Source organism: Brassica rapa, chromosome A01 (genome assembly GCF_000309985.2).
Source record: "Brassica rapa cultivar Chiifu-401-42 chromosome A01, CAAS_Brap_v3.01, whole genome shotgun sequence".
Lineage (NCBI taxonomy): Eukaryota > Viridiplantae > Streptophyta > Magnoliopsida > Brassicales > Brassicaceae > Brassica > Brassica rapa.
The window spans coordinates 28,007,648-28,035,050 of NC_024795.2; the positions used below are offsets into that span (position 1 = coordinate 28,007,648).

The 27,403-nt window shown below is 34.6% G+C and overlaps 6 protein-coding genes across 9 annotated transcripts; 4 read left to right on the forward strand and 2 right to left on the reverse strand.

The window, feature by feature from the left end:
- On the reverse strand, positions 1-1,775 carry LOC103849774 (vegetative cell wall protein gp1). The gene has a single exon (XM_009126509.3). The coding sequence runs from the start codon at positions 1,327-1,329 to the stop codon at positions 283-285; it is 1,047 nt and encodes a 348-aa protein (XP_009124757.1). The 5' UTR covers positions 1,330-1,775; the 3' UTR covers positions 1-282.
- Positions 1,776-6,696: 4,921 nt separating this feature from the next.
- LOC103849784 (serine/threonine-protein kinase EDR1) lies at positions 6,697-11,190 on the forward strand. Of its 3 annotated transcripts, none has more exons than XM_033290871.1 (12): positions 6,697-8,479; positions 8,567-9,182; positions 9,283-9,323; positions 9,439-9,507; positions 9,585-9,685; positions 9,771-9,849; positions 9,956-10,054; positions 10,180-10,248; positions 10,331-10,380; positions 10,477-10,558; positions 10,665-10,759; positions 10,840-11,190. In XM_033290871.1, exons 1-12 carry the CDS (start codon positions 8,078-8,080, stop codon positions 10,871-10,873), a joined length of 1,737 nt encoding a protein of 578 aa, XP_033146762.1. In that variant the 5' UTR covers positions 6,697-8,077; the 3' UTR covers positions 10,874-11,190. The 3 variants fall into 3 exon arrangements, with proteins under 3 accessions (XP_033146762.1, XP_033146763.1, XP_033146764.1); XM_033290872.1 differs by having other exon boundaries at positions 10,857-11,190; XM_033290873.1 differs by lacking the exon at positions 10,180-10,248.
- Positions 11,191-14,538: 3,348 nt separating this feature from the next.
- Positions 14,539-19,604, forward strand: LOC103849798 (serine/threonine-protein kinase PAK 3). The gene is made up of 13 exons (XM_009126534.3): positions 14,539-15,210; positions 15,457-15,907; positions 15,989-16,670; positions 16,786-16,826; positions 16,955-17,023; positions 17,284-17,384; positions 17,489-17,567; positions 17,712-17,810; positions 18,017-18,085; positions 18,180-18,229; positions 18,322-18,403; positions 18,770-18,864; positions 18,975-19,604. The coding sequence occupies exons 1-13, from the start codon at positions 14,807-14,809 to the stop codon at positions 19,102-19,104; spliced, it is 2,352 nt and encodes a 783-aa protein (XP_009124782.1). The 5' UTR covers positions 14,539-14,806; the 3' UTR covers positions 19,105-19,604.
- Positions 19,605-19,642: 38 nt separating this feature from the next.
- Positions 19,643-21,581, reverse strand: LOC103849823 (huntingtin-interacting protein K). Its single transcript, XM_009126551.3, has 4 exons — positions 21,343-21,581; positions 21,186-21,241; positions 20,025-20,091; positions 19,643-19,921 (listed from the first exon to the last, which is right to left on the reverse strand). The coding sequence occupies exons 1-4, from the start codon at positions 21,472-21,474 to the stop codon at positions 19,829-19,831; spliced, it is 348 nt and encodes a 115-aa protein (XP_009124799.1). The 5' UTR covers positions 21,475-21,581; the 3' UTR covers positions 19,643-19,828.
- A 140-nt stretch (positions 21,582-21,721) lies between these two features.
- Positions 21,722-24,413, forward strand: LOC103849807 (protein SINE3). 2 transcript variants are annotated; one of them, XM_009126541.3, is made up of 4 exons: positions 21,722-21,902; positions 21,988-22,110; positions 22,272-22,658; positions 24,198-24,413. In XM_009126541.3, exons 1-3 carry the CDS (start codon positions 21,807-21,809, stop codon positions 22,626-22,628), a joined length of 576 nt encoding a protein of 191 aa, XP_009124789.1. In that variant the 5' UTR covers positions 21,722-21,806; the 3' UTR covers positions 22,629-22,658; positions 24,198-24,413. The 2 variants fall into 2 exon arrangements, with proteins under 2 accessions (XP_009124789.1, XP_009124792.1); XM_009126544.3 differs by having other exon boundaries at positions 22,272-22,653.
- Positions 24,414-25,616: 1,203 nt separating this feature from the next.
- On the forward strand, positions 25,617-27,338 carry LOC103849832 (transcription factor bHLH148). Its single transcript, XM_009126557.3, has one exon. It carries the CDS (start codon positions 26,508-26,510, stop codon positions 27,177-27,179), a length of 672 nt encoding a protein of 223 aa, XP_009124805.1. The 5' UTR covers positions 25,617-26,507; the 3' UTR covers positions 27,180-27,338.
- The last annotated feature ends 65 nt before the right edge of the window (positions 27,339-27,403 follow it).

Below are 27,403 nucleotides of genomic sequence, written 5' to 3' on the forward strand. Positions count from 1 at the left end.
TGAGACTTATCCGGGATCCCCCCATAAGAAAATATTTATGTGGTTTACATTTATACATTTATATCACTTTGTTTCACGAGAAATGAATATCCACACACACACCAACAATATAACAACGAGGATATAGATCGATGCATGTAATATCATTACACCATAACGCCTAAACCTTCACCTCTCTTTAAAATATATATGAATACATCGTAGAGATAGCGAAACATCACAGTTTGTTTAGTTTTAACAATCTCAAGATTTGAAAACGTAACGCCATTATGTATATATTCATCACTTGATCAACGTAGAGATAGCCAGACAATTACTAACCATCTTGTGAAGCTTATCAGCCACGTCAGCCAACGGGTTAGGCTCACCAGACTCCTCAAACCCGTCGTTGCACGTGCCGTAATCCGTCATGGCCGCGCTCAAGTTACTGTTAACGGTGGCGATGTCACTTTCATTGACGGCGTTAATCGCGTCCTCCAAGTTCGACACCGCGTCATCGTACAGCTCCTGACAATCCGCTGCGGCTACTTTGTTGACGGTAGGCATCACCGCCTTCGTCGCGTTGATGGAAGCTTGAATGGCGAGAACGAGAACAGAGGAAGCGTCGGGTTTTATAGCAGCCGTTAACAGAGGACTAATGGAAGATTCGCATAGCTCAGGGTTATCGGTTTTGCCGCAAATGGTTTTGATCTCGGGAGACAACAATGTTTGTTTCAGAAGAGTTGTAGCTGAACTTATAAGTGTTTTGCCAGATGGGGCCCCGGGGATTTCTTCGGGGGTCTCTGGTGACGGAGATGGAGAGTCTATATCCATCTCCGTCGGAGGATTAGCAGGGGAAGCTGAATCTTCGGGAGCCTCTGGTGACGGAGATGGAGAGATTATATCCATCTCCGTCGGAGGATTAGCAGGGGAAGTTGAGTCCACGGGAGCCTCTGATGACGGTGAGGGAGAGTCCATATCTACCTCTGGTGACGGAGAGGGAGAGTCCGTCGCTGGAGCATTAGCAGGAGCCTCTGGTGACGGCGAGGGAGAGCTCGTGGTTGGAGCATTAGTAGGAGAAATGGAATCAGCAGGAGCCCCTGGTGACGGCGAGGGAGAGTCTATATCAATCTCTGTAGGAGAACTCGCTGGGACAGCGATCGTGTTTTCAACTTCCGGACCTGGAGCTGGTGAGGAAGATGGAGACTCTGAAGGTGGAGAGACAGAGAGCAGAGACCTCGCGACATAAGAATCTCTGAGCGGCACAGATTTGGACTCCACCATAGGCGTTAGGAAGGTAGAAACCGTGACGATCAGGATGATGATCCAAAACGTTTTATTCGACTCCATTATTTTCTTTAACCTATTTTTTCCTCCCTTTTGAGGAAAAAAAATTGGGTTTCTTGGAAGATAAAAGAGACCAAATAATCTTTAAGAGGGGTGGGGGTAGTAATGTTGTGAAGGTTTTGCGTTAAAATAGGTCAAACACGTTAGCTTACCTTAACGTTCTCTCATGTATTTTAAAACCATTCGTATTCTTCAATTAAAACCCCATGATCTAAGTATAGCCTTGAAATCTGCTACACCACCATTTCAATTCTTCAATCATTATTGACCTTTAGTTGAAATTTTTTTAAATAGCAAACTTAAGTTTGAAAGGGTTCTAATGTTTGAAAAACAACATTTATCAGCTATCACTGTGGAACTCATTGTTCAGAACAACCTAGCTATGGAACTCATCAAAATGTGAGATCAATGATGCAACTAATTAAGGAGGCCGAGAACGTATCAAAACCAGTTTTGAGATTTTGGGAACATAGATATTTACTACTCCCTTTGTTTTTAAAAAATAATTTTTTTTTAGATTTTCACACATATTAAGAAAACACATTAAACTACCATAAAATATATCATTTTCTGTAATTTTCAATAACTTTTAACTAATAATAATTTAATAAAGTCAATTAATTTTTTTGAAATTTACAATTTTTTCATAGAAAACACAAAAAATACATCTTTGTGAAACAAACGTTTTTCTAAAAAGTCTATCATTAAGGAACGGATGGAGTATAAAATTTAATAATTTTTTAACAATTTAGAAACCTAAACTTATGTTTTTTTATATAAAAAAATTGAGATCTAAGACTAGGGTTTCACTAGGCTGTGTTCAGAACCGGTCCGGGTCGTATGTCATTTTGCTTGGATCTCAGAAGACGGTATTATAAAGACTAAAGAGATATCAGATAAATTAACTGCTACACACACGTTTTTTGTATTAAAAAATCGATTTCTTCTGCTTTGTATCTATTCGTTGTTGGTACAACCTTCATGCTTTACCAATTTTTTTTCTTTTTGCAACTGATTTTTTCATATTAAAACATAAACGGAAATAAAAGCAATGCTCCAACCCGGAGCAGCTTTACCAATTTTGCTGCGGAGAGTATTCTCATCTCTTTCATCATTAATGCTAAGATTTGGACTAAGGAGTACTCTTAACTATATAGAAATTATTCAATGCTCTATAATTTAAAGATTTTGACCAATAGTCGTCTTACCATTTTTGACACAAATGTTTCACGAAGATAAATATTTTGTGTTTTCTATGAAAAAGTTATAAATTTTAATAAAATTAACTGATTTTATTGAATTACTATTAGTTAAAATATATTAAAAATTAAAAATTACAGAAAATGATATATTTATTATAGTGATTTAATGTGTTTTCTTAATATGTGTGAAAATGTTAGAAAATCTATTTTTATGAAACGGAAGAGTATGTATTTATGCAAAAAAAAAGAGTTATTAAAACTACTCTTGAGTATGAGTAATGGGGCACAATCCCTTCACTTATTCATTACTATAAAGATAACTGGAAAATTAATCGTCCTTCTTACAAACATTAACAAAAAGGAATGGGGAGGAGCCGCAAAAAGGAAAAAACGAATGGGGAGGAGAAAGATTGATATGGAGAAAGTCTAAAAGACAAACGCAAAGCAAGTCACGTTTTCAATACGTAGATTGGGTTTGTTCAAGAAAGCGAGTGAGTTTGTGACTCTGTGCAACGCCGAGGTTTGTAAATGCTGTCTTTTCTCATGGAAAGAAGCCTTGCTCCGTGGGAAACCGAATTTTGATTTGATTGCAGAACGTTTTAAGAAAGAATCTAGCCAAAATAGAAAGTTTGTTTTATTCGTCTTTCTATATGTTTTGTTTTGAAGATTATTCGTGTTAACACTGTAATTGTCCATAATTTATGGTTATTTACATCTCAATTTTTAGTATTTTTAGAACGTCTCAGTAATTTTTTTTCTTAATATTAAATATAAACGCATATAACTTTGAAAAATAAAAGCATTAAGATGAGAATGCAAAATTTTCATTTTTTTTTTAATTTTAATAACTGTGTTAGTTATTGATATTTTGGTCGACGTAATTAGATTGTATACTATTCGCAATATTGTTTTGAAGCGGTGGGCGGCGATGTAAAACTATTTGCTATTTTTCTAATAGTTTTACTTTTTAGTCTATAATCTCTTATATATTAATTGATTAACATTTGAAAAGATGTAACCTCAATTTTTTATTAATTAAAAGAGGCCCCAATGCATAGGTGGTACTCAATTAGGTAGTCAATTACATTCAATTGAAAAATAAGTAGGTCCACATTCAATTTTTATATGTTGTTAGATACATAAGTTGGTCAAACTATATGATATAATGATATGATATGATATTTTCTTTCCTTAAATAAAACCTACAGAATTACCATAAATGACTAATATATATATGACAATTAATGAGTTTAATAATAAAGATTTGATAACAATGTATATCTCCTCCATCATTTTTTTGTTTAATTTTATATTATTAAAATAAATTAAACAATCAAATTAGCTATAAAAATAAAATTTAGATTTTTTCGTATATGTTATATTTTGAATTTTTAAAAACGACAATAAATGACTAAAACTATTAAAATTATTATGTTAAAAATTAATGAACAATGGTTTAACATCCCCTATATATTATTTGAGAAGCATTGCAACATTTTTTTGTAGCCACGTGTCATCACTAGAATGATTCTTAGAATCCTTAGAGAAATAGGTTGGTCCATCTAAATATATAATAAGCTTTTTATTAAACCACAATAAATACATTATTAATGTGCTTCATTATTTCCTTAAATAAGATTTCGAAATTGCCTAATGTGGCTAAAGTATATATGACAATTAATGATTTTGAATAATAAAGATTTGATAAAAATAAGTGTGTATTATAATTATATTTGTTTAATTTTAAGCTATTAAAATAAATTAAACAATCATAGTAACTATATAATAAAAATTAAAAAGATTATTTATATATTATATTTTGAATTTTTATAAAAGAGTATAAATTACTAAAACTATTCAAAGTTTCACATTCAAATTTTGTGATCTATGATTTAAAACTTTTGTAACGATATGATACAAATAATTAAAAAATAATATAAGTTGAAAGTCTCATTTAATAAGTATCAAAAATAAAAGATATATATGTATTATTTTAAATTAAACTATATGCCATATAAAAATACATAAATATCTTAATTTTGAAATTTACTTTGAACATTTTTTGATAAAAAAATTTGAAAAAATATTGACAACTTAATTTTTAAAAATATTATAAATTACTTAAACCATTAATTCCACTGTGAAAATTTTGTTATCACTAAGTTAGACTTTTTGCTATAACAGATAAAAATGATAAAAAAAATATTAGCAAAAAGCATCATCTAACAAATATTAATATTAAAATTATACCATATATATGTTACTATCATTTAAATTTAATTATATATCATATCAAATAGAAAAAATATTTTTTCGATTTATAAAATTTATTTATATGTTCGCACCAATTTAATTATATAAGTAGTATATAATGACTTTTTAATTATTTAATATATATTTATTATTTCATAATATGTTATAAACATATAATATATAAAATAATATATATATATATATATATATATAAAATGTTCATCCCGCGCAAGGCGCGGGTCTTAACCTAGTTTTTATTATAAGAAGATACACATGATTTTAAAACCATATGAGTAAAAAATATCATTTAATAATAAAATAAATATATATATATATATATATATATTAAACACTATATACCATAAGATTACATAAATATTTTAATATTAAAACTTTCAATGAATTTTCAAGAACATTTATAAATTATAAACTTATTAAAGATTTCAGATTGAAAATTTTGTTATCGATGATTTAAATATTTTGTTATAAAACGATATGAATGATCATAGAACCGTATGATTATAAATTCTTATTTAATAAATAACTATACAAAATATACTATTCCTAGAAAAATAGGTTGGTCCATCTTAACTTATATTACACTTTTTATTAAACTAACTATCGAATTGATAAATAACGTACCAAAAAATGTTTTGCACTTTCCTTAAATAAAAACTACGAAATTACCTAATATGATTAACGTATATGTGAAAATTAATTATAATGAATAATAAATATTTGATAACAATTTTTGTATCTTAGTTCTTTTTTTAATTTTATATTATTAAAATATATTTAAAAATCACATTAAATATATAATAAAAACATTTATAATTTTTTTATATGTTATATTTTGAATTTTTCAAAACGTCTATAAATTATTAGAAATTTGAAGATCTCCACTCTGAAAATTTTGTGATCAATAGATTATTTTTTTGTCATAATAAGTTACAAATGATCATAAAATTATATTAATATGAACTTTTATTTAATATTATAAGAAGATACACATTATTTTAAAACCATATGAGTAAAAAATATCATTTAATAATAAAACATATATATTTATATATATATATATAGATTATACTATATACCATAAGATTACATAAATATTTTAATATTAAAACTTTCAATGAATTTTCAAAAACATTTATAAATTATAAACTTATTAAAGATTTCACATTGAAAATTTTGTTATCGATGATTTAAATATTCAGTTATAAAATGATATGAATGATCATAGAACTGTATGATTATAAATTCTCATTTAATAAATGACTATATAAAATATACTATTCTTAGAAAAATAGGTTGGTCCATCTTGACTTACATTATATTTTGTATTAAACTAACTATCGAATTGATAAATAATCTACCAAATTTTTTTTTGCACTTTCCTTAATTAGAAGCTACGGAATTACCTAATATGATTAACGTATATATGAAAATTAATTATTATGAATAATAAATATTTGATAACAATTTTGGTATCTTAGTTCTTTTTTTTTTAATTTTATATTATTGAAAGATATTAAAAAATCACATTAAATATATAATAAAAACATTTATATTTTTTCTTATATGTTATATTTGAATTTTTCAAAACGTCTATATATTATTAGAAATTTGAATATTCCCACTCTGAAAATTTTGTGATCAATAGATTATTTTTTTGTTATAATAAGTTACAAATGATCATAAAATATAACGCATATGAATTTTTATTTAATAAATATTCAAACTAAATAATATATATATATATATATATATATATATAAACACTAATGATTTAAAACAACAAGATTGGCTGATCAATTTAGTCGTCCAGTTGAAATCTTTCAAAAGTATGTGAAAGACTAAAGTCAAAGTAAATATGGATTTAGAATAGTAGTTATATTTTACTAACCAAATACCGAAAAAAACGAACCGAACCGAAACCAACCCGATATCCGGATTGAACACCCGTAATCCAAATGAAGCCAAACTATTGTTTCATTCTCCAAAATATAATAAAAATAATAACTTAATCCCGCGCAAGGCGCGGATCTTATCCTAGTTTGTTATATAACTTGAACTATATCTTTTGACTTTGAAAAAATGGTAAGAGGATTTCTAGAATTCGACTTTTTAATTCTGCTGATGATAATGACAGCTAACATGTTATCTCCAGATCAGTATCAATACAAAGACAATAGTCTGTCTCCTACAAATCAATACGTTAATATGATGTCTACTGTACGTAACGTAAACATGGTACTATGCCACTAGGTTGGTATACAAAAACTACTAAAAAGAAATACTATAAAAAGATGTAGAAGTTCCTTTGCTGATGGAATTATAGTTACGAACACTCTCTAGTACACTGTACAATGTACACTGGTATCTTTCTGACGTACTTTGATTTTGTCAAAGTGGTTGTATTTTTGGTTTTGTCTGCGTAACCAAGCAATTGTCGTCCACCAATTAAAATAGAACCGGCCAACCTGCTCAGAATTTTAGGAAGCCTTTCATTTTTTGTTGACTTGCTTGTAACGCTATAAACTCTGCATCGTTTCTAATTAAGAAGCGAGACACAGTCAGTCACTAAGCCTCTTGATAGTGTTTCGGGTTTTGGAGGCGCCATGGAGACTCCACATGCGAAGGAGCTGCTGAAGAAGATGCAAAAGCTAGAGGAAAGTCAGGAACATCTTAAGCAAGAGATGTCAAGACTCAAGGTATCCACAGAGCTTAAACAGCGATCACCTTCCGCGTCGGCGAGGAGAAACATAGGAGCTCCATCGTGGAGGGAGAGCAGTGCCACCTCGTTTCGCCACGCTTCACCGTTGCATGATGCTATAAATTTGAAAGTTGGAGTCTGTGGAGGAGCGGGACCATCGGCCCTGAAGTTCACAAACAAACAATACTTGAATATACTTCAGTCGATATCACAATCTGTCCATGTCTTGGATCTAAAACTGCGAATCATCTTTTGGTAAGTGTTATGAATGAACGTGAATTAACCATGAAGAAAGCAAAAAAATTTAAGAGAAGCAAAAATTTGTTTAAAGTTTGTATATTAATTAATAGTTTAATAGGATTGACCCGTATTATATATAATACTATCTGAAAAACTCGATACTGTTTTTCCTTATAAAAATATTCTTATCTCACTAAATAAAATTTTATTAATCTTAAAAAGCATACTGCGGAGATTTTAGCTACTTTCACAATTACTAGCAAGTAGAGATTTTATGTAATGACTGGTATGTCTTCAGATTCCAACGTGATGTCATCATGATTGTTCCAGGAATGCAATGTCGGAAAAGCAATTTGGTTACACCGCTAAAGAAGTAGTTGGTCAAGACCCAATTAATGTAATGGTAGAAGATCGAGATGCTGCCTTTGCCATGAATGTTGCTCAACGTTGTGTCAGAGGAGAGAGCTGGACCGGTGAGTTTCCTGTCAAGAGCAAATCAGGGAAGATATTTTCAGCTGTGACTACGTGTTCCCCGTTCTATGATGATGACGGTTCATTGGTTGGGATCATTTCCATCACAAGTGACATAGCACCGTATCTGCACTCAAGAATCTCTTTGTCTAAATCAAAACAAGGTGAAACGATCTCTAGCCCTGCAAGGAATAGTTTTGCCTCCAAACTTGGCATTAACTCTCATCAGCCTATACAAGCTGCTCTGGCATCAAAAATATCAGATTTGGTTAGTACCATTTTTTGTTAGGTTGTGGATTCTCTCACCTTTAATTTTTTATGTTGCATGTTATGATGACTAGTGTTGAACTTACAGGCATCCAAGGTGAGTAACAAGGTCAGGTCGAAAATGCGAGGAGGTGAGAGTAGTGCCACACTCTCTGAGGGTGGCACTTGGGATAGTCATCATTCAGATCATAATGTCTTCGGTGTTACTCTCTCTGACCACAGGGACGATGCAGCACCAAGTGGTGCTAGCTCACCTAGAGGGGATTTTATCCAGTCTCCTTTTGGTGTATTCACTTGTAAAGATTGTACTGATGGAAAGACTGCAATCCATAAGATTCGCCCCTCAAAATCTGAAGAATGTTTGGTAAATAAAGGTTTTTCATGGCCATGGAAAGGTAATGAGCAGGAAGGTTCAAAAGGAAGGCCAGCTCATTATGTAAGGTCTTGGGTACATAATGATCAAGAGAAAGATAAGTCTCACCAGACTAATCCCTTTTCTGGTGCTACATCTGAAAGTAATAAGCCTACCATTGACGAGAGTGGTAGTTTTTGGTCTTCCTCTATGAATGCATACAGCACAAGCAGCGCTACTAGTTGCGGAAGTACTAGTAGCAGTGTGAGGAGCAAAGTTAATAGTGATAGTGATTGCTTGGAATATGAAATTTTATGGGATGATTTGAAAATTAAAGAACAAATTGGAAAAGGTAATTTAGTCTCTTAAACATAATATCACGTTTGCTAATTTAATATGTGATATTCCGTGACTGTTCTGCTAATATGCTCCAGTAATTTTCCATTTTATAGGTTCATGTGGAACTGTTTATCATGGTCTCTGGTTTGGATCTGTACGGTTTTGGTTTCTGTTGATACTATAGAATATGCATTTGTTGATACTGAACAACACTTGCAAGTTCAGAGATCTTTCTTAAATTCTTATTAAGTTTGCTAATTTCACTGCAGGATGTAGCTGTAAAAATGTTCTCCAAACAAGAATATTCAGAAGAGGTCATGCAATCTTTTAGGCAAGCGGTATTGTTTTTTCATTTCAGTAGAACCAACATTTAAAAATTCTAAATTGTTAATATTAGTGTTTCTTGTACGTGAAGGTATCGTTGATGAAAAGACTTAGACATCCTAATGTCCTGCTGTTTATGGGAGCTGTGACTTCACCTCAGCGTCTCTGTATAGTGTCTGAGTTCCTTCCACGGTTCGGGCTCATCTCTCTTTGTTACTACTCTTACTTTCTTTTTGCTCTCGGGTCTTCAAGCCACATAGCTCTTATCAATTTGCAGTGGAAGTCTCTTTCGTCTACTACAGAGGGGCACATCACAACTGGATTGGAGGCGGCGTATTCGTATGGCATTGGACATTGTGAGAATTAATCCATTTATATGATCATTGACAAAATTGCATGTAGTCATCTTTGTCTTGTGATCCTTATTTTCCACTTTATTTGACTCAAGTCACCGTGACACAGGCTTGCGGTATGAATTATCTTCACTGTTGTAGTCCACCTATCATCCATCGTGATCTGAAGTCGTCAAATCTTCTGGTAGATAGGAACTGCACCGTTAAGGTAACATATACCTTTCTAAAACGAAAATGAAGATTTAGATTAGTGAATGTACTTAAGAGAAACTGAGACTCCAAATATCCAAAATGAAACGAGTAACAACTTACAGTGACATCTGTAATAAATAGGTAGCTGACTTTGGTCTTTCACGTATCAAGCATGAGACATACCTAGCCACCAAGTCCGGAAGAGGAACGGTATAGTTAGTCTACATTCTTTAAGGTTTATAGTCAACCTCTCACAATGATCTTTGATGTACTTTATACACCTGTTATGCAGCCTCAATGGATGGCACCAGAAGTTCTTCGAAATGAGTCTGCTAATGAGAAGTATATTCTCGTGTTCTGATTGGTTAGAGTTCCCTTGATAATTATTTTTCAAGCATTTAATAAGTAACTATCTCTTCTTATGTATTGATGATACAGGTCTGATATCTACAGCTTTGGGGTAGTACTCTGGGAGCTAGCCACTGGGAAGATCCCATGGGAAACTCTCAACTCGATGCAGGTATCATTTTTTGTAGTTACAAGAATGTGTAAAAGATATAAATGAAATGTGTTACTATAGACAAATACAATTTATCCAAAGAGATGCTTGTTTGGAATATGTGAAGGTGATTGGAGCTGTGGGGTTCATGAACCAGAGGCTGGAAATTCCAAAGGACATTGATCCTCTTTGGATCTCATTAATGGAGAGCTGTTGGCACAGGTAAATTAAAATATTACTACCTCATTATCCTCGCTAGAAGCATACATGATCACTAAAGATCCCTGTTCTCCTTGATTTAGATGTTCATATTTCACGGCTAATGCTGACACTTAATCAATCTGTGTTTCTTCTATTTTTGGTTTATTCCGCACGGCAGACCACGGCCTATAGGAACCGATACAACGCTGAGACCTACATTCCAAGTACTGATGGAGAGACTAAGAGATCTGCAAAGGAAGTATACAATACAGTTCCAAGCTACTTGTGCCGTCTTTACCTGACAACGATATAGTTGCAAGATAAAGCTAGTTCGGAAAACATCTGATGTTATAAAATAATTGTCATGGAGAAATAGTTTGTCCACTATATTCTTCTCTGAAGTTTAAATATAATCTGACCTTATATTCAACTAACACGTCTCAATCTCAAAATATTATAATTTAAACCAAAAAAATTGCCACCAAATACAAATAAAAGGTGCCAAGACAACAGTTTACGTATCTGTAATCCAAATCTTGAATATGGATCATACTTCTTTTTGCAATAATCTTTTGTTTTCTAAAGAACACAATATCCATATACTAAACGAAAACAATGCCACCTTTATTCCAAGTTAGCATTTATTAATAAAGACCATGTGATATCAGCAAAACAAAAGAATATAAAGATATGTGGTTTCAATCTTAAAAGGTGAGTTAGTTACATTGCCGATATTTTGGCCGACATACATTACTCTTAGATAGAGATTGCAATATTAATGTAGTTGAAGCGGCGACTTCACATTCAATAGTTTATATGTTTTTTTTTTTAATTCTTTGTATTTGATCCTCTTAAGTTTAACTTTGAGAATTTTTTTTTTTTAATATGCTTATATTTTGTAGTTAGTTAATGTCTCGTCGTTAGATCAATGTCAACACAAACACGAGATTTGTATCCCTAGGTCATGATCATGGGTGTATATATCCACAAGTACTTACGTAAATATTGCAGTATTGATAAATTACATTCATGCATGCAAGGTAAAAAAGTGTATGGATTATTATAGGTAACATAAAATATAGAAGACTAAAAGAAGAAGAATGTGGAAGCTCATCTGCGCTCGTAGATTGCGAGTCTTGTACACATTGTATATCTTTCTTACGTATTATGATGATTCTTTGAGTGATTGTAATTTTTGTTCTCGTCTGTCAAACCATCAAATTGTCGACTACCAATAAATTAGAACCGGCCAAATGCCAACCTCCTCTTTTTTTTCACACTCTTTGTCTCTATGTTCATCAATTTTAAGTCAAACCTTTGTATTAAAATAAAATAATAAACCTTTTTATTGAGATAAGCTTCTTAATCATGGCTCAACTGGTTATATCAACATAGTTTTACCGCAATATAACATTGTTTTTCATTATTATGTCTGTAACTAATATTTGATTTTTTTAATAGGTAGTTTATCACAGTTTTTTTGTATTAATCAAATAAACTTTATCTGACTGCACTTGTTGTTCAACACTTTACCCTCTCTACAAAAAATCTAACCTGATTTCAACGTCACATAGACAATAAAAGAAAATATTGATGTAAACACACAAACTTGAGTCTTTCAAATCAGGAGTCCTGAAAATTAATATATATTAAGAGTAGAGGTCGATCCTAACTCAATAAAAGAAACTTTCTCAAGATTCTTTTACAAATAATTTTTTTCTTTATTATCTAAAGTTCACAGTATCATATATAAATAAGTGACTTCAAGGATTTGGCTCATATCGAAATAATGATTTTAGACTTTCATATTAGCTGTGTGTGACCGAGAGTTTATCCAGTCTTTAGTTACATTGAAATAAGCTAATATGTTAAGAAATTTTAAAATTAATTACAGATCAGAAACATTTTCACACATATTAAGAGGTGCATGTGACATATTAACAAGTGCTTAATAAGAAAAGAGAATGAGTTATTTAACATGTTGGTGGGTTCTAATTAACAAAAGAACCTTCTTATTGCAGAAGAAAACAAGAATAGTCGTCCAAATCACCACATGAAATCTTAAATTTTTGTATATAATGTATTCATAGATTTAAACCCACAACGAATACAATTAAGTTTCTTTGCAGAGAGATATTTTTTTTATGCATACTCCACTTATTTTATAAAGTTCTCATAAAAATGTGTATCGTCCATATAAGAACAAATGTTATAAATCGACCATATATATAATATAAAAAATACCATTAATTTGAATTATACTATTGCAACACACACTATATACTATAATTTGTTAAGTTATTTATTGTCCTTTTAATTATGCTTATCAGCTAGTGTAATAGTTTTTAGAATACACATTAATTATGTATAGACAGTCAACATTAGTTTTAAAATCCTGAAAAATTCTTACTGTTCATGGGAAAGCAAATCTAATAAAAGAGTGATTGTGGATGCTAGCTCATGGTAGCATTAACCATTAGAAAACGATGTTCTTAAAAAAAACCCATTAGAAAATGCTTTCAAATAAAACATTTACATTAACGACGTAATACTTCATCAAAATTACATATTATTTTTTCTTAATGGTACTCATAATAATAATAATAGCGGATGCGTGAATGGAGAATGACAAAACATGACACAATCTTGATCACAAAAACTTAATACCCCAAGAAGATAGGAACAAATCAACATGTGTCCATTATTTTGTTGCTTATTATTTTCTTTTCTCTAGAACACTCTTACTATTATTTCTTTTAAGATACAGTAGAAACTCTATAAATTAAAAATATTCAAATTTTGAAATTTTATTAATGTATAGAGATATTAATTTACAAAAGTTTATTTATTTAGATTTCTTATTTTAATATATATTTATTTTATGATAAGAAAAATATTTGATTTTAGTGTATAGACATTATTTGTTACTTTTTGAAATTTGACATTTATATTCATTATATTATATTATTTGGTGTATATAATATATATTACATAGAACTTAAATGTGGTTTTAGATAGAATATTACTAAACCTCATCAACAATATATTAAGTGTTAAGAAAATATAATGATAATTTCATTTTGAATATAAAACAAACAATATAATAATAGGTTCTTACTTATATAAAATATGTATACATGTAAATTATTAATTTATAATTTTAGTGAGACCATATATTTACATAAAATTTTCTAAAAAAATATTATATTTTTATTTTATCGATTTGTGTCAAATTTGAACCGTTTAAAGTTGAAACCTATGAAATTTATTAATTTATAGAAATTATAAATTTATCTAATATTAATTTATAGAAGTTCTACTGTAGTTTTTTGATCAAATTTCCTTCCATTTAGTTTGGAACAGAAATCTCACTTATAAGCATATTAAAAAATTAATGGAAATAACATTATTTAATTTAAAATGAATCAACATTTTACAATCTAATTCAGTTTTTTCGTACAAGCAATCTAATCTAAAATATTTCAAATTAAATTAACCACACAATTAGATAAATATCTTTTAATAAAAGATAAAAAAAATGTATTTTATTTTTTGGTTGGTTTTATTTTATTAGGATTTATGATTTATTATTAAAAGGTAGGTGGGAGTATGATTTAATAATTAGAGTAATTTAGTGTCTTCTTATTAAATGTGTGCTATTTTGGTAATTTTTGTTCCTGAATGCTGCTTTATCAAAAATGGAAACTGGAGACAATATCAAGAATAATAATACAAAATAGTAAAATAAAAAAATAAAAAATAAAATAAATGAAAAAGTGTACAAGTAGAAAAGCGAATCAAAAGAGAAGAAAAGATAAGCGAGGGGGAAAGAAAGCGTCCTCCATTATTGTTGACCATTTCTTCAATTCCATTTCTCTTCTTCTAGAGAGAGAGAGAGAGAAAACTTTCTCTATCTTTCTGCTTAGAGAGAGAGAGAGAGAGTCAACACATCCTCATCCATAGTCAAACCATTCCTTAAATCGATTCTCTAACAGATTCTTCCTCTCCTCCGATTCAACTCGAACGATCCCCCGATTCAACTCGCTCAGCTCCAGATTCGATCGAACAATGGAGACTCCACCCGCGGAACAGCTGCTCAAGAAGATACTCGAGCTTGAGGAAAATCAGGAGCATCTGAAGCAGGAGATGTCGAGGCTCAAGGTCTCCACGGAGATTCGGCAGCGATCGCATTCGGTCTCTCCGCATCGTCCGCCGCGGAGAAACATCGGCGGCGACGGAGGTCCGTCTTGGAGGAAGAGCGGCGCCGCGTCGTTTCGCCACGCCTCGCCGTTGCGCAAGGACAGCCGTATCCAAGGTCCGATCAATCTGAGAGCTGGAGTAGGTGGAGGTCCCGGCGGCGGCGGCGGCGGACCGTCGGCTGGGAAGTTCACTGATAAACAGTATTTGAATATCTTGCAATCGATGGCGCAAGCTGTTCACGCTTTCGATCTAAACATGCGAATCATCTTCTGGTGAGTAGGTTCGATCTTGTGAAATTGATCGAGGATTGGTTTGGAATATTATCAGAGTTAACCGGGATTGTATATTTGGTTTAGTAATTAAACCGGTTCCTCTGTATATGTAAACAGAGTAACTGACTCTGTAACAGAATAACAGAATGTCTTCTTCGATTCCTCTAACAAATATAGAATGTTAAGTTAGATTCATGTATTGAAGGTGTCTGCATTGTTCATTTGGTGATTGTATGATTGTTTCAGGAATGCTATGGCGGAGAAGCTTTATGGCTACTCTGCAGCAGAAGCACTTGGGGAGAATCCGATTAACGTTATTGCGGATGATCGTGACGCTGCTTTCGCTATGAATATTGCTAGGCGTTGCGTCCGTGGAGAGAGCTGGACAGGGGAGTTTCCTGTGAAGAGTAAGTCAGGGGAGAGATTCTCAGCTGTGACTACGTGTTCTCCGTTTTATGATGATGACGGGACTCTTATAGGGATCATTTGTATCACGAGTAACACGGCGCCGTATCTGAACCCGAGGATCTCTTTGGCTAAGTTAAAGGCGGAAGAAGGTGAAACGAGCTTTGTAACTGCAAGGAATAGTTTTGCTTCTAAGCTTGGTTTGGACTCCAAAGAAGCTGTTATATCGAAACTTGGTCTTGACTCTGACCAGCCTATACAAACTGCTATAGCGTCAAAGATATCAAATTTGGTTAGTTTAATTGTTGGTTGCGTGTTACTCTCACCTTTTGTTTTTGCTGTTGCGTATTTTTGACTAGTGTTGAAATTGCAGGCGTCCAAGGTGAGCAACAAGGTAAGGTCGAAAATGCGAGCAGGTGAGAGTAGTAGTGCTACACTCTCCGAGGGTGGCAGTGGGGATAGTCATCATTCGGATCATGGTGGGGTCTTCGGTGCTACTCACTCTGACCACAGGGACGATGCAGCGTCAAGTGGTGCCAGCACGCCAAGAGGGGATTTTGTCCAGTCTCCTTTTGGTGTATTCACATGTAACGAAGAAAAGTTTCATTCGAAGCCCTTTAAAGATTCCAGTGATGAGAGCGATGAAAAGCCTGCGATCCATAAGGTTCTCACCTCAAAAGCTGAAGAATGGATGGTTAAGAAAGGTTTGTCATGGCCGTGGAAAGGGAATGAGCAGGAAGGTTCAAAAGGAAGGCCAACTCATTCTGTATGGCCTTGGGTACAAAATGGACAAGGGAAAGATAAGACTCGCCAGATTATCCCTTCCTCTGTTGTTAAGTCTGAAAGCCTTGCCTTTGAAAGTAATAAGCCGGCTACAAATAATGAGGGAGGTAGTATGTGGTCTTCCTCTTTAAATGCAACCAGCACAAGCAGCGCTAGTAGCTGTGGAAGTACCAGCAGCAGTGTGATGAACAAGATTGATGATGCGGATAGTGATGGTCTGGAATATGAAATTTTATGGGAGGATTTAACAATTGGAGAACAAATCGGACAAGGTGATCTATTCTCTTAAATAGATTTGCCACACATCATTCTTTGTATCTTCACATTTTTTTTTTTTTTGCGATATTCTGCCTCCCTTATGCTAACATGCATTTTTCCATTTTACAGGTTCATGTGGAACCGTCTACCACGGTCTCTGGTTTGGATCTGTAAGTTTTTGGCTGCTCGTGATATTGTAGAATATGCATTTTTCATATATTTATACACGCTTCCCTGATAGCTTAAAAAATTGCAAGTTTAAAGTTTTGTCTTATTGAGAGCTGGTATGTTACCGCAGGATGTAGCTGTTAAAGTGTTTTCCAAGCAAGAATACTCAGAAGACGTTATACAATCTTTTAGACAGGAGGTATTGTTTTTAGTCCGTTGCCAATAATTATTGCTCTGAGTGTAGTTTTGACGAAAGATATTTGACATCTTTATTTGTTATTGGTAGAGGCAACATCTTACCTCTTTCATATCACATTACTAAGATTGATTCTTCAACTACACCAGTTTTCTGTACTAAAGCATGCTCACTTACAAACTGCATTGCATCGAATAATAGATCATTTCTGAAAACAGCTAAGTCGAAGTTTTCATTCTTTATATTGGTATTTTTGTGTGAAGGTATTGTTGATGAAAAGACTTAGACATCCTAACGTCCTGCTTTTTATGGGAGCTGTGACTTCACCTCCGCGCCTCTGTATAGTGTCCGAGTTCCTTCCACGGTCTGGTCTCATCTCTTTTAGTTACTGCTCTCACTTTTTGGCCTCTTCGGCCTTCAAGCATGTCTCTGAACCATGCTCCTAATGATTCAAATTACTATTTGCAGTGGAAGTCTCTTTCGCCTACTACAGAGGAATGCATCAAAACTGGATTGGAGGCGGCGTATCCATATGGCTTTGGACATTGTGAGTATAGTTATACATTGGATTGACGTGTAAAATTTTTCATTTTTATGATCATTGACGATTGGACGTAGACAATTTTCTGAGGATGCTCTATTTGATATTGTTTGTTATTTGTTTTGTGATCCTTCTTTTCTCTTTACACAGGCTCGCGGTATGAATTATCTTCACCATTGTAGTCCACCCATCGTCCATCGTGATCTGAAGTCGTCAAATCTGCTGGTAGACAAGAACTGGACCGTTAAAGTAAGATATTCATCTTAAAATACCTTTGTTTTCCCGTAATTCAGATGGATAATAACTTTCTATCTTCATAAAAATTATATCGCGTTCCAAAACGAAGCATTAGATAAACAATACGTTTTATGTGAATGAATGAACTGGTAAAGTGAGACTCAGACCTGCAAAAAGGAACTAGAAACAACGTCAACTTACAGTGACATCTTTAACAGGTAGCTGACTTTGGTCTTTCGCGTATCAAGCATGAGACATACCTAACCACCAAGTCCGGGAAGGGAACGGTACTTAACCCTAGGCTCCTTTTCGATTTGAATTCTGACTTTATAAGCCAACTTCTCACTGTGATTTTTGATTGCCTTTTTACATGTTCTGCAGCCTCAATGGATGGCACCAGAAGTTCTTCGAAATGAGTCTGCTGATGAGAAGTATATTCTCGTGTTCTGTTTGGTTACATTCCTTTGCGTAATTGTTCTGTAGCCTTCAATGCTAACTAGCTATTCTTAAATCATTGATACAGGTCTGACATTTACAGCTTTGGAGTAGTTCTCTGGGAGCTTGCCACCGAGAAGATCCCATGGGAAACTCTCAACGCTATGCAGGTATCATTTTATTTAGATAGAAGAAAGCGTCTCTACTTGCCAACTGGTCCTAAAAATCTCAAACTTGAGAAAATTTTATTTAGAAACTAGATTTTCTGTGATATCATTTAAGCTAAAAATAAGAAAAATTGTATCTACAAAATAAGTTGTTTAATAATTCACGTTAACTCTATAAGAACCATAAAAATCATTGTACATGGTGTAATGTGTAAAGATACGAGTGAAAATGTGTTATAAATCTAGTCAAATTTATATGGATATTATTTTGCAACATCTCTACAAATTTGATGTCATGCTCCAATTGCTGCACTTCGGTACACATACACAGACCAAATGTGAAGAGATACTTATTTGAAAAATGTGCAGGTGATTGGAGCTGTCGGGTTCATGAACCAGAGGCTGGAAATTCCAAAGGACATTGATCCCTTGTGGATCGCATTAATGGAGAGCTGTTGGCACAGGTAAAAGTTTCACATACTGAACACCACTAAATCCTTACTAGAGGAATATAGCCTTTAATGGTACGGTGACATTTATTTATGCTTCTCTTTTGGTTTGTCCAACACTGTAGCGATACAAAGCTGAGACCAACATTCCAAGAACTGATGGATAAGCTAAGAGAGATGCAAAGAAAGTCTACAATACAGCTCCAAGCTAGTCGTGCTGCTTTACGTGACAACTCCCCCCTCAAGGACAACTAAAGTGAACAGAAGTTGACTCTTTTGTTCCTGAAGGCGCCATTTTAAGACAGGAAGATGTTCATGAAAACAAAGGAAGGTAGAGAATTTGATCTGTTTTTGAGCAGTAAAAAATGGGTGGGTTTAATTACAACGCGGACGAGACTGGTGAGCTGAGGCAGCCACTGGAATTGTGGGTCTGGTTCTAAAAGCAGGAAGTGATATGTTTGTGTCATTACACAACTTGCCAAAAAGAAACGTATTGGCTCAGGTTGGTTAATTAATTGTGGTGATTGGTTTTTGATATCTTTCTATCGAAGAGGCTTAAAGGAAGTGCGTGAAAGGGATTTGATGTGAAAGTTGATTGCAAAAATGTCACGTGCTTTGTATATGCACTCTCGTTGGGTAGGTGTGCAAGAGTGTCTACTTGCATATATCATTATTACTATATTTAGCGATCAACCGTGGTTGAACCATTTGATGGTTTGTACAGATGAATTGTGAGTGTGAATATTGCGACATCATTGGGGATTTTTCTAGCAATTATCAGAAATAACGGAATATTTTGTTTTGCTTTGCAAGTGCCTCTGTTACTATAATATCCCATAGTTTAGTACAGTTCCAAGACCAGCCCGATTTAAATTGATAAGAAGACTAAAACTTCGAACTTGAGTTAAATATTTGGATACTTGTTCTCAAACCTCACACACAAAAGAAACTGCAAGTAGTAAAAGCTGGAAAAGGCCATTCATAGAGGATATCGTGAAAGCAATTCCCTGGTCGCAGCAACGGCATCGCCTTTGTGCTCCCTTAAAGTTCTCTCCACCACATTCTTCTCTAGCTGCTCGTTTATAATGTTGACAAAACTTCAAACTTTTAGGGGACGGCCACAAGAACAACGAATGTTTCAGCTAGTGATGAAAAAAAAAAGGAAGAAGCTAAACCTCGAGTTCGTTAACAATGAGCTCAACATCTGCGGCATTGATCTTAACAGAAGCCAGTTCCTTTTCCCTGCATATAAAGTTTCACCAACTTGTCAAAATCTCAATCAAATACATAAGACGCAAAAGATGATATTTGACAAATCTAGTCATCCTATCTTCACACACACATCTTAAACAAAAAATCAACTCGTAAATGACATCGTACTAATTAATATCTGGCGCCAACACTATATCTAGATGTGAGTCACGTGAAGAATTAAAGCGATACTATGACATTCATTCTTCTGGTCACACGTGTACCAACAGCAAATTACATAGACATTGTACATACTAGGCCTGGGATTTATAACCGAACCGAAATGTCCGAACCGAACCGAACCGAGATTTGGTCATTTCGGTTTCACTTCGGTTATTAAGGCAGAACCGATCGGCGGACATCTCAAATGTATTCGGTTTTCGGTTCGGCTCGGTTCGGTTCGATGTACCGAACGGTTAACCGAAACCGCAACCCTTATGTGATTCATCCCCTCCGATGCAGAAGATTCTTGTATCAAAACCAGTTAACCGTTTCTCTCCAGGCCGCGATGAAGTAGACTTCTTCTACAACTCTTGCTGCAAACTTTCACGCGATGAATATGACAGAAATGATTTATTGTTCGTTTCCTCCGCCGTCGTAGTTGACGATCCGCTTTTGTCAATCTAGATCCATTTTCGTAAACCTAGAAAGACTAATTGAACATTTGAGCTTATGTTTCATAAAGTAAAATGGCCCATCAATAAATATTTTCATAACTGAAATCATTATATAACATATCAAATGACCAAAGGCCCAAATGTTTATACTAAAATGACGCACGTTTTTATCACGTGCTTGTCTTCTTCAGCCTTAATTTGTTCATTCTCTACTGGCCACCATTAACGGTTCTTCAACTTCGCTTGCACATCTTCAGAACCACAAGCTTCATCAAATTTGCAAAACCGAATATCCGAACCGAATTAACCGATGACCGAACCGACCCGAACCAAATTTATATTCGGTTTTATTCGGCAGCTTTTTCTCACACCGAACTATCCGACAAACCGAGAAACCGAAACCGAGTTGACCCGAAATAACCGAAGTCGCAGGCCTAGTACATACAGTCTATATCTCTTAGCATTTACCTCAATCTCTTAGCATTCAGATCAGCCTCCCTAGAAGCAGCAATCGAAGCCATAGCCTGAAACACGAACATTAGCCTTGTCAGCTCAATCAATTCTTTACTAAGTGAGCTAAAGATTTTAGACTAGTCGGGGGATAATGGTGAAAAGAGTAACAAACCGATTGAACACGATTAGAATCGAGCTGGCGATCCTCGACGCGATCGGTAAGCTTGTCTAAAGCTTTGCTTTGTTGCTGTAAGTCCTTTGAATCGACCATTATCTCCGCTCCAGCTTCTTCTCCTCCCTCCATTGCTTCTACCTCTTCTCTTGAGTTTCTCTGAGTGAAGTCTCCGGCTATAGAGAGGAGGTGTTCAAGGTTCGATAGTGTTCTAGCTTCAGTTTTAGCAACCCTAAAGGTTAAACAGTGCCAAAACCGAACCGGACTCCGATTCCACTACTAAACCATCGGTTTAATATGTCGATCTCTTGGGCTGGGCCTTAATTAAATACTTTTGGGCTATTAAGCCCATTAAGATAGCGTACTACTTCTACAAATATCTTCCGCTCAAATTTTTTCACAGTTGCGAAAAGTAAACTAACAAACTCCCAAATTTAAAAACCGCTCTGGAGAGAGAGAGAGAGATGAAGGAAATTCAAATTCCCAGGAAAAACTTTGCGCGCTCATCTGATCCCGCAACGAAGAGACTCATCAAGGATCCTGAGACGAAGAATCGCAAGGTAATTTCAACGTAATCAATCCTTAAATCTCCATTTCGTTTCTTCTTCTCCTTCCTCCGCCGTAACTTCCTTCTCTTGACTGAAGGTTGCGGAGAAGAGACAGAGCGCGACCTTCTCCGACGCGTCAGTGGAAAACACGAAGGATCCATCGGATTCTACTACTCCGATCTCTCAGATCTCCGTCGCGATCTCCGATTCCGAAGCCGAGGTACGCTTCCTCTCGCGTTTTAGCTACGTTTCGTCTCCGTCGAAGTTTTCTGAGATTCTCAGATCCGTTACTGTTTGCGATTGAGTCTGATTCGATGTGTGCTTAGTAACGGATAAGAACAAATCCGAGCAGTTATTTGAATCTTACGTTGCGTATCTCAGAGTTTCGTGCAAGGATCGAGCATAGGCCTGTTATCAACGCCGGAGATTTCTCTTCTGGCCGATGAATCTCCAGTTTCAACCGTTACTGATAAGGATTTTCACATCGACGCTGATCAGATTCAGTCGATTGTGGACTTGCCTGCTTCTGTGGAGTCCTTGCGCTCGGAGATCAGTGACCTGAAGAAACTGATCTCTTCAGCTGAGAATCATGAAGAGCGTAACTGCCTCGATGGAGTTGTTACTCGCAAATTCCGCATTCTGCTTTTGGCTTTTATCCTTTGGGCTGTCTTGGCTGCGATTGTGGTCTCCGTCAGGTCAGGAGAGAAGATTGCTTACTATGGACCACTTCCAACTTGAAGGATTCATATCAGTTTACATGAATGTAAGGTAACTCACTTTACCAATGTTGCATCTTGACTTGCTTTCATAATCTACGCCGTGTCATTTCAAGTTATCTATCTTGAGTTGGTTTGTAGTATCTCTAGAACTTCATCACTATAACATATTTCAAACAAAGGATAGAACAATTCTAAATTTTATTTTTTTATTATTTTTTGAATTGTTGAGACACATTCTCTAGCAAAAGTAATACAAATATCTCAGTGAAGTCCTTATTTGTTAGACATTCAAACTTCCTTGGCCCTTATGATAGGAAGTTTTAAACTTAAGCACATGCTAGGCCCAAACCAAGTGATCTTTCAAGATCCATTGGTAGATTGATGGTATAGTGAGTCTGCAAGAAGGCCTTATAAGCTGCTGGTTAGTTTCATTCCTAACCAATTAATGTGATCCCTTACACTTTATTGGCACAGATGATATGATATTTGATCTTGTAATCATTGTGACTCGTGTTGGCTAAAAGCATAGTCTTCTCTGCATCACATATCCAATACTTAGGCTTTTGTAGCATTTATGTCTCTCTAGGTTCTAGTCTTACTTTGATGCGCAACATTCTTAGCTCTGTTTCACGTGTTTGGCAGGCTTGTTTTCTGCTACTTCTCAAATTGATAGGTTTTAGATCTCACCCAAACATTTTGTATTCCATTATCATGCAAGCTGTTCCTTACTTTTTAAGTATATTCGGCCAGACAAATCCAATGCAAAGTCCAGCCTGTGAAGTTTTTTGGGTAATTACTTGATTTGATATTTTTCACTAATCTTTAGGATAAACTCTTGGAGGTATTAGGGAAGTTTTCTTTTCCATTATGGATCATGATACAAAGTATTAGGATTTGGAAACTATTCATGTATTTTTTATTTATAAAGAAAAATGAATGACAGAATAATCCAGACTGTTTTTTTTTTTACTGGAGACTAGTAGTAGGCCACTAAACACCAGAAAAACAAAAAACTAATGTGCCATGCGTTAAAGAAAAGGAGCTCTTGTTGGTTTACTTTTGAAGTAAAGTTTCTGTGTAATTAAAGGAAAATCCAGGCTTAGTGATTTGAATTAGTGGGCACACCAATTATTGGAGAGGCATTACCTTTCTCTTTTGTCAATAAACATCGGTCTTATCCTTGTGTCTTGACATTGATTAGATCATGAATGACCATTTTTTGTTATTACTGAATATATAACCAAGGGTTGGTATCATTTTCCCCCCATAACTATCGTAGCATTTGCATAGTTCATTCGTCTGACTGACTATTCTTTGGGAGAAACTAAGTCTTGTTTTGAAATTTGAGTTCCCATTAGGAAATATATTTGTTTTTCACATGTATCAATCAAAACCGGTAATTATATAACCCTTGTGCGTTGGAAAATTCAGCTTCCCAATTCACAAAAGTGAACGTTTCATTGGTTCTCATGTACATGTCGCCTTTGCTCAACATTGTTGGTTCTACCGATGATAACAACTTAAGAGTTAGGCTTCAAAATGCTTATAATGTAATCTAACAATAATTATATTTGTGCTATTTAAACAGGACGTGGCTACTGAGAAACAAGGGACCAAAAACTCAGCTACTTATTTGGAAGCGAAGCATTAGCTGGAAAGGTTACATATGAAAAGATTCTTTAGGTAAGTAAGTATTATCGTATTATTCTCTGATGAAGTTTTTTGTTGATTTCAAATTACCGAAAACAAATATTACTGATTAACTATTGGCAATTATCCGTTATCTCATCAATTATCCATCTTATATCAGTTGCATTTCCTACGTAGAACATATATAACAGAAACTAACATATACATATATATTGTTCATCTTTGAAAAATTGTTTTCTCTTTAGTGTAACACTTCTCTAGATTTCCAATTCCTTTCACTTTTTATTTTATTTTTTACGTATTCATGTCTGGGAATCCTATGTATAATGGTATCATCCCCATACATGGTACAATTAATTCTTATAAAAAATATGGATAAACTTCATGTTTATTGTCGAAATTACAGTATTTATTAGGTGCATAAGACCATAGATCATAGACTTATAGGGTTGTTCCTTTTCCAAATGTACTTTTCTACATAGGGATAAGAGCCACGTTTAATGGTTAGCCTCTTAATCCGGTCAATGTCGTTTGATTAGAATATTGCCACGACAATGAAATAAAGCTCATGAAAATTATATACGAACCGCTAAAAATAAGAGTTTTTGTTTTCACTAAATTCATAAGCGAGACTGGTCATGAGCCGATGAAGAAGATCATGTGTTGTGTATATAAATTTGGCTAGATTCTGAAGTATTGAAGGAATTGAAGTATCTTAAAACGAAAAGATATTCTTAAATTCGAAATAGATAAGTTTATATTAAAGCAAGTGGCCCTTTAGTGGATAACTGGAGTACTAATTTGTCATGTGCAATCATTGTAACTTATACCTTTCTAAGGTACAGAGAATATGCTACATAACTTGTACAGAAATTAACCCTTAAGACCTAATAAAGTATGAATTCGATTTTCAACATCTTATCCAGCCTCACATTTTACTCCAGAACAATCTTACCACATTAGTTTATGACGTGGTTTTACTTTCATTTCTAACAGATAAACTAAGTTTTTTTCTTAAAACTAGTTTTATAATGCTACTTTGAAGATGTTTATGGGTTATGGCATTACAAATGGAGAAGTTGAAAGGCTTCCTTTTCTGCAAGATAAGTGGACCAAATGCCACCCAACAAACTCATTAGTCTTATAGTTATTTATTTTTATATGTATACAAAAAAAACATAGAATGGACGAGTCGATTCCAATGGTCTTTACAGGGAAAACAAAATCGGAAGAAAGAAAAAGCCTTAAAGAGAGGCAATTCCACTAACCCTACATAGCACATGCATTTTGTTTTGGTATTTTACTTTAGGTATAAAGTAGTATTTAAGTAAAACTTTTAACATTTACGAAATCATTGCACTGAATACAAAATCCAAAGTTTGAGTCATTGGCCCCTCTCTTTTGTCTTGTCAGTCCATTAAACGACCACTGAAAGTCACAAATAGATTTCTCCAATAGTTGTATTACACGTAGTCATGCCATTTGAATCTCTACCTTCCTCCTCCAGTAACCAAAGAATCGACCTTTATGATGCATATTAGGGGTTTCCTCTTAAATTACCAAAAGGGTTATCTTCCTTCTTAAACATCTTTGTATGTAAATAAGCTCATTTAACTTATATCGCAAGAAACAATTCCAGATTAGGATTGAGCCCAAACTATAATGGTAAGCAAACAATCATTATGGATGCCTTACCCACACTAGTATCCTTGTAGCATTTCTATATCTGCATTAAATGTAACCTCGTTTAGTTCGTGAAGTACATAGTATCTTGTGTCCTAAGCATTTTACCACCTCTTCCTGTCGCAACAGTAATTTGTCAAACATTGAACAGGTTACGTGACCATTATGTCTTCAGTTGACTGTCTGTTGTTAGATTATGGATGATGTCTGAAAAAAAAAACTCATGATTGGATTAAACTTTGCATATTACTTTCTTTCTAATAATCATGCTAATAGTAACACATGAGAATAAACGTTTTTAACTATACATAAAACATTGCTTCAAGTCACACTGATCTCCTTAATAATTCCGGAACCATATATGGGCTAGAGCCACTCAATTATATATAATCCATCATTTTCATTAATATTAGCGTGTTTAATAAATAATTAAAAAGAAAAAGATTAACAAGCAACAACAAAACGACATCGTTTGGTAAGTGATCCCTCTCTTCTCCTTTATATAATCCTTCTTCTCTCCTTCCTTCCCCCTTCCAATATTCTCTTCAGCTCAAATCCTCTGGTTATGGCGTCTCCTACTTATCTAAACTCAAGCCCTACAGATCTCGTTCGAAGAAAGAAGAGACAATCCGCTTCCTCCTCCGCCGCATCGTCTCGGAGAAACAACGCAGCTTCCGCAACCGCCGGAGACGGCGAGAGCCACGGGCGATGGAGATCGGAGAAGCAGCAGCGTAACTACTCCGCCAAGTTGGTCCAGGCGCTGCAGCAGGTCCGCCTCACCTCCTCCGCCGCCGAAACACCATCTCCGACGGCGAAGAAGCGGGGGAAAGCCGTCCGGGAAGCCGCCGACCGCGCTCTCGCCGTCTCCGCTCGCGGGAGGACGCTCTGGAGCAGAGCGATCCTCGCTAACCGGATCAAGCTCAAATTCCGGAAACAGAAACGGCCGAGACCGGCGGCGATCCCGGCCGTGATCACGACGGGAAGTAGCAGCAGCAGCAGCAGAAGATGGAAGAAACAGAGAGTGACGGTTGTGAAACTGAATAAGAAGAGTATACCGACGGTTAACCGGAAAGTACGTGTACTCGGCCGGTTAGTTCCGGGTTGCAAGAAAGAATCAGTACCGGTTATTCTAGAAGAAGCGACCGATTACATCCAGGCTTTGGAGATGCAGGTAAGAGCCATGAAGTCTCTAGCTGAGCTTCTCTCCGGCTCAGGCTCGGCTCCTCCGCCGATTTGATGAGGTTAAAATCGTCATTTTAAATTCTACCATTCTCTGTGTACACCAAAACACTTTTCATATTAATATATGTAAACATAATACGTTTGAGTGTAATCTGTGTAAGTATTCTTGATTCTTCTTTCTTCGTTATGACTAAAGTAACTTTTGAAATGAGTTTAAACAAAAGCTCCACTAACGATATACAAATCCAGCAAAGTAAAGTACTAAGTTGATTTGTATTA

Excerpts from the sequence above, each read along its gene's own strand:
- LOC103849823 (XM_009126551.3), bottom strand. The coding sequence starts at position 21,474 with ATGGAGGGAGGAGAAGAAGCTGGAGCGGAGATAATGGTCGATTCAAAG. Across the intron at positions 20,092-21,185 it reads CTGAATGCTAAGAGATTGAG|GGAAAAGGAACTGGCTTCTG; the intron begins GTAAATGCTAAG and ends CTTTATATGCAG. Across the intron at positions 19,922-20,024 it reads TCATTGTTAACGAACTCGAG|CTAGAGAAGAATGTGGTGGA; the intron begins GTTTAGCTTCTT and ends ATAAACGAGCAG.
- LOC103849774 (XM_009126509.3), bottom strand. The coding sequence starts at position 1,329 with ATGGAGTCGAATAAAACGTTTTGGATCATCATCCTGATCGTCACGGTT.
- LOC103849807 (XM_009126541.3), top strand. The coding sequence starts at position 21,807 with ATGAAGGAAATTCAAATTCCCAGGAAAAACTTTGCGCGCTCATCTGAT. Across the intron at positions 21,903-21,987 it reads CTGAGACGAAGAATCGCAAG|GTTGCGGAGAAGAGACAGAG; the intron begins GTAATTTCAACG and ends TCTTGACTGAAG. Across the intron at positions 22,111-22,271 it reads TCTCCGATTCCGAAGCCGAG|AGTTTCGTGCAAGGATCGAG; the intron begins GTACGCTTCCTC and ends TGCGTATCTCAG.
- LOC103849784 (XM_033290871.1), top strand. The coding sequence starts at position 8,078 with ATGTCGGAAAAGCAATTTGGTTACACCGCTAAAGAAGTAGTTGGTCAA. Across the intron at positions 9,183-9,282 it reads TAAAGAACAAATTGGAAAAG|GTTCATGTGGAACTGTTTAT; the intron begins GTAATTTAGTCT and ends TCCATTTTATAG. Across the intron at positions 10,559-10,664 it reads AAACTCTCAACTCGATGCAG|GTGATTGGAGCTGTGGGGTT; the intron begins GTATCATTTTTT and ends GAATATGTGAAG.
- LOC103849832 (XM_009126557.3), top strand. The coding sequence starts at position 26,508 with ATGGCGTCTCCTACTTATCTAAACTCAAGCCCTACAGATCTCGTTCGA.
- LOC103849798 (XM_009126534.3), top strand. The coding sequence starts at position 14,807 with ATGGAGACTCCACCCGCGGAACAGCTGCTCAAGAAGATACTCGAGCTT. Across the intron at positions 16,671-16,785 it reads TGGAGAACAAATCGGACAAG|GTTCATGTGGAACCGTCTAC; the intron begins GTGATCTATTCT and ends TCCATTTTACAG. Across the intron at positions 17,811-18,016 it reads ACAAGAACTGGACCGTTAAA|GTAGCTGACTTTGGTCTTTC; the intron begins GTAAGATATTCA and ends CATCTTTAACAG.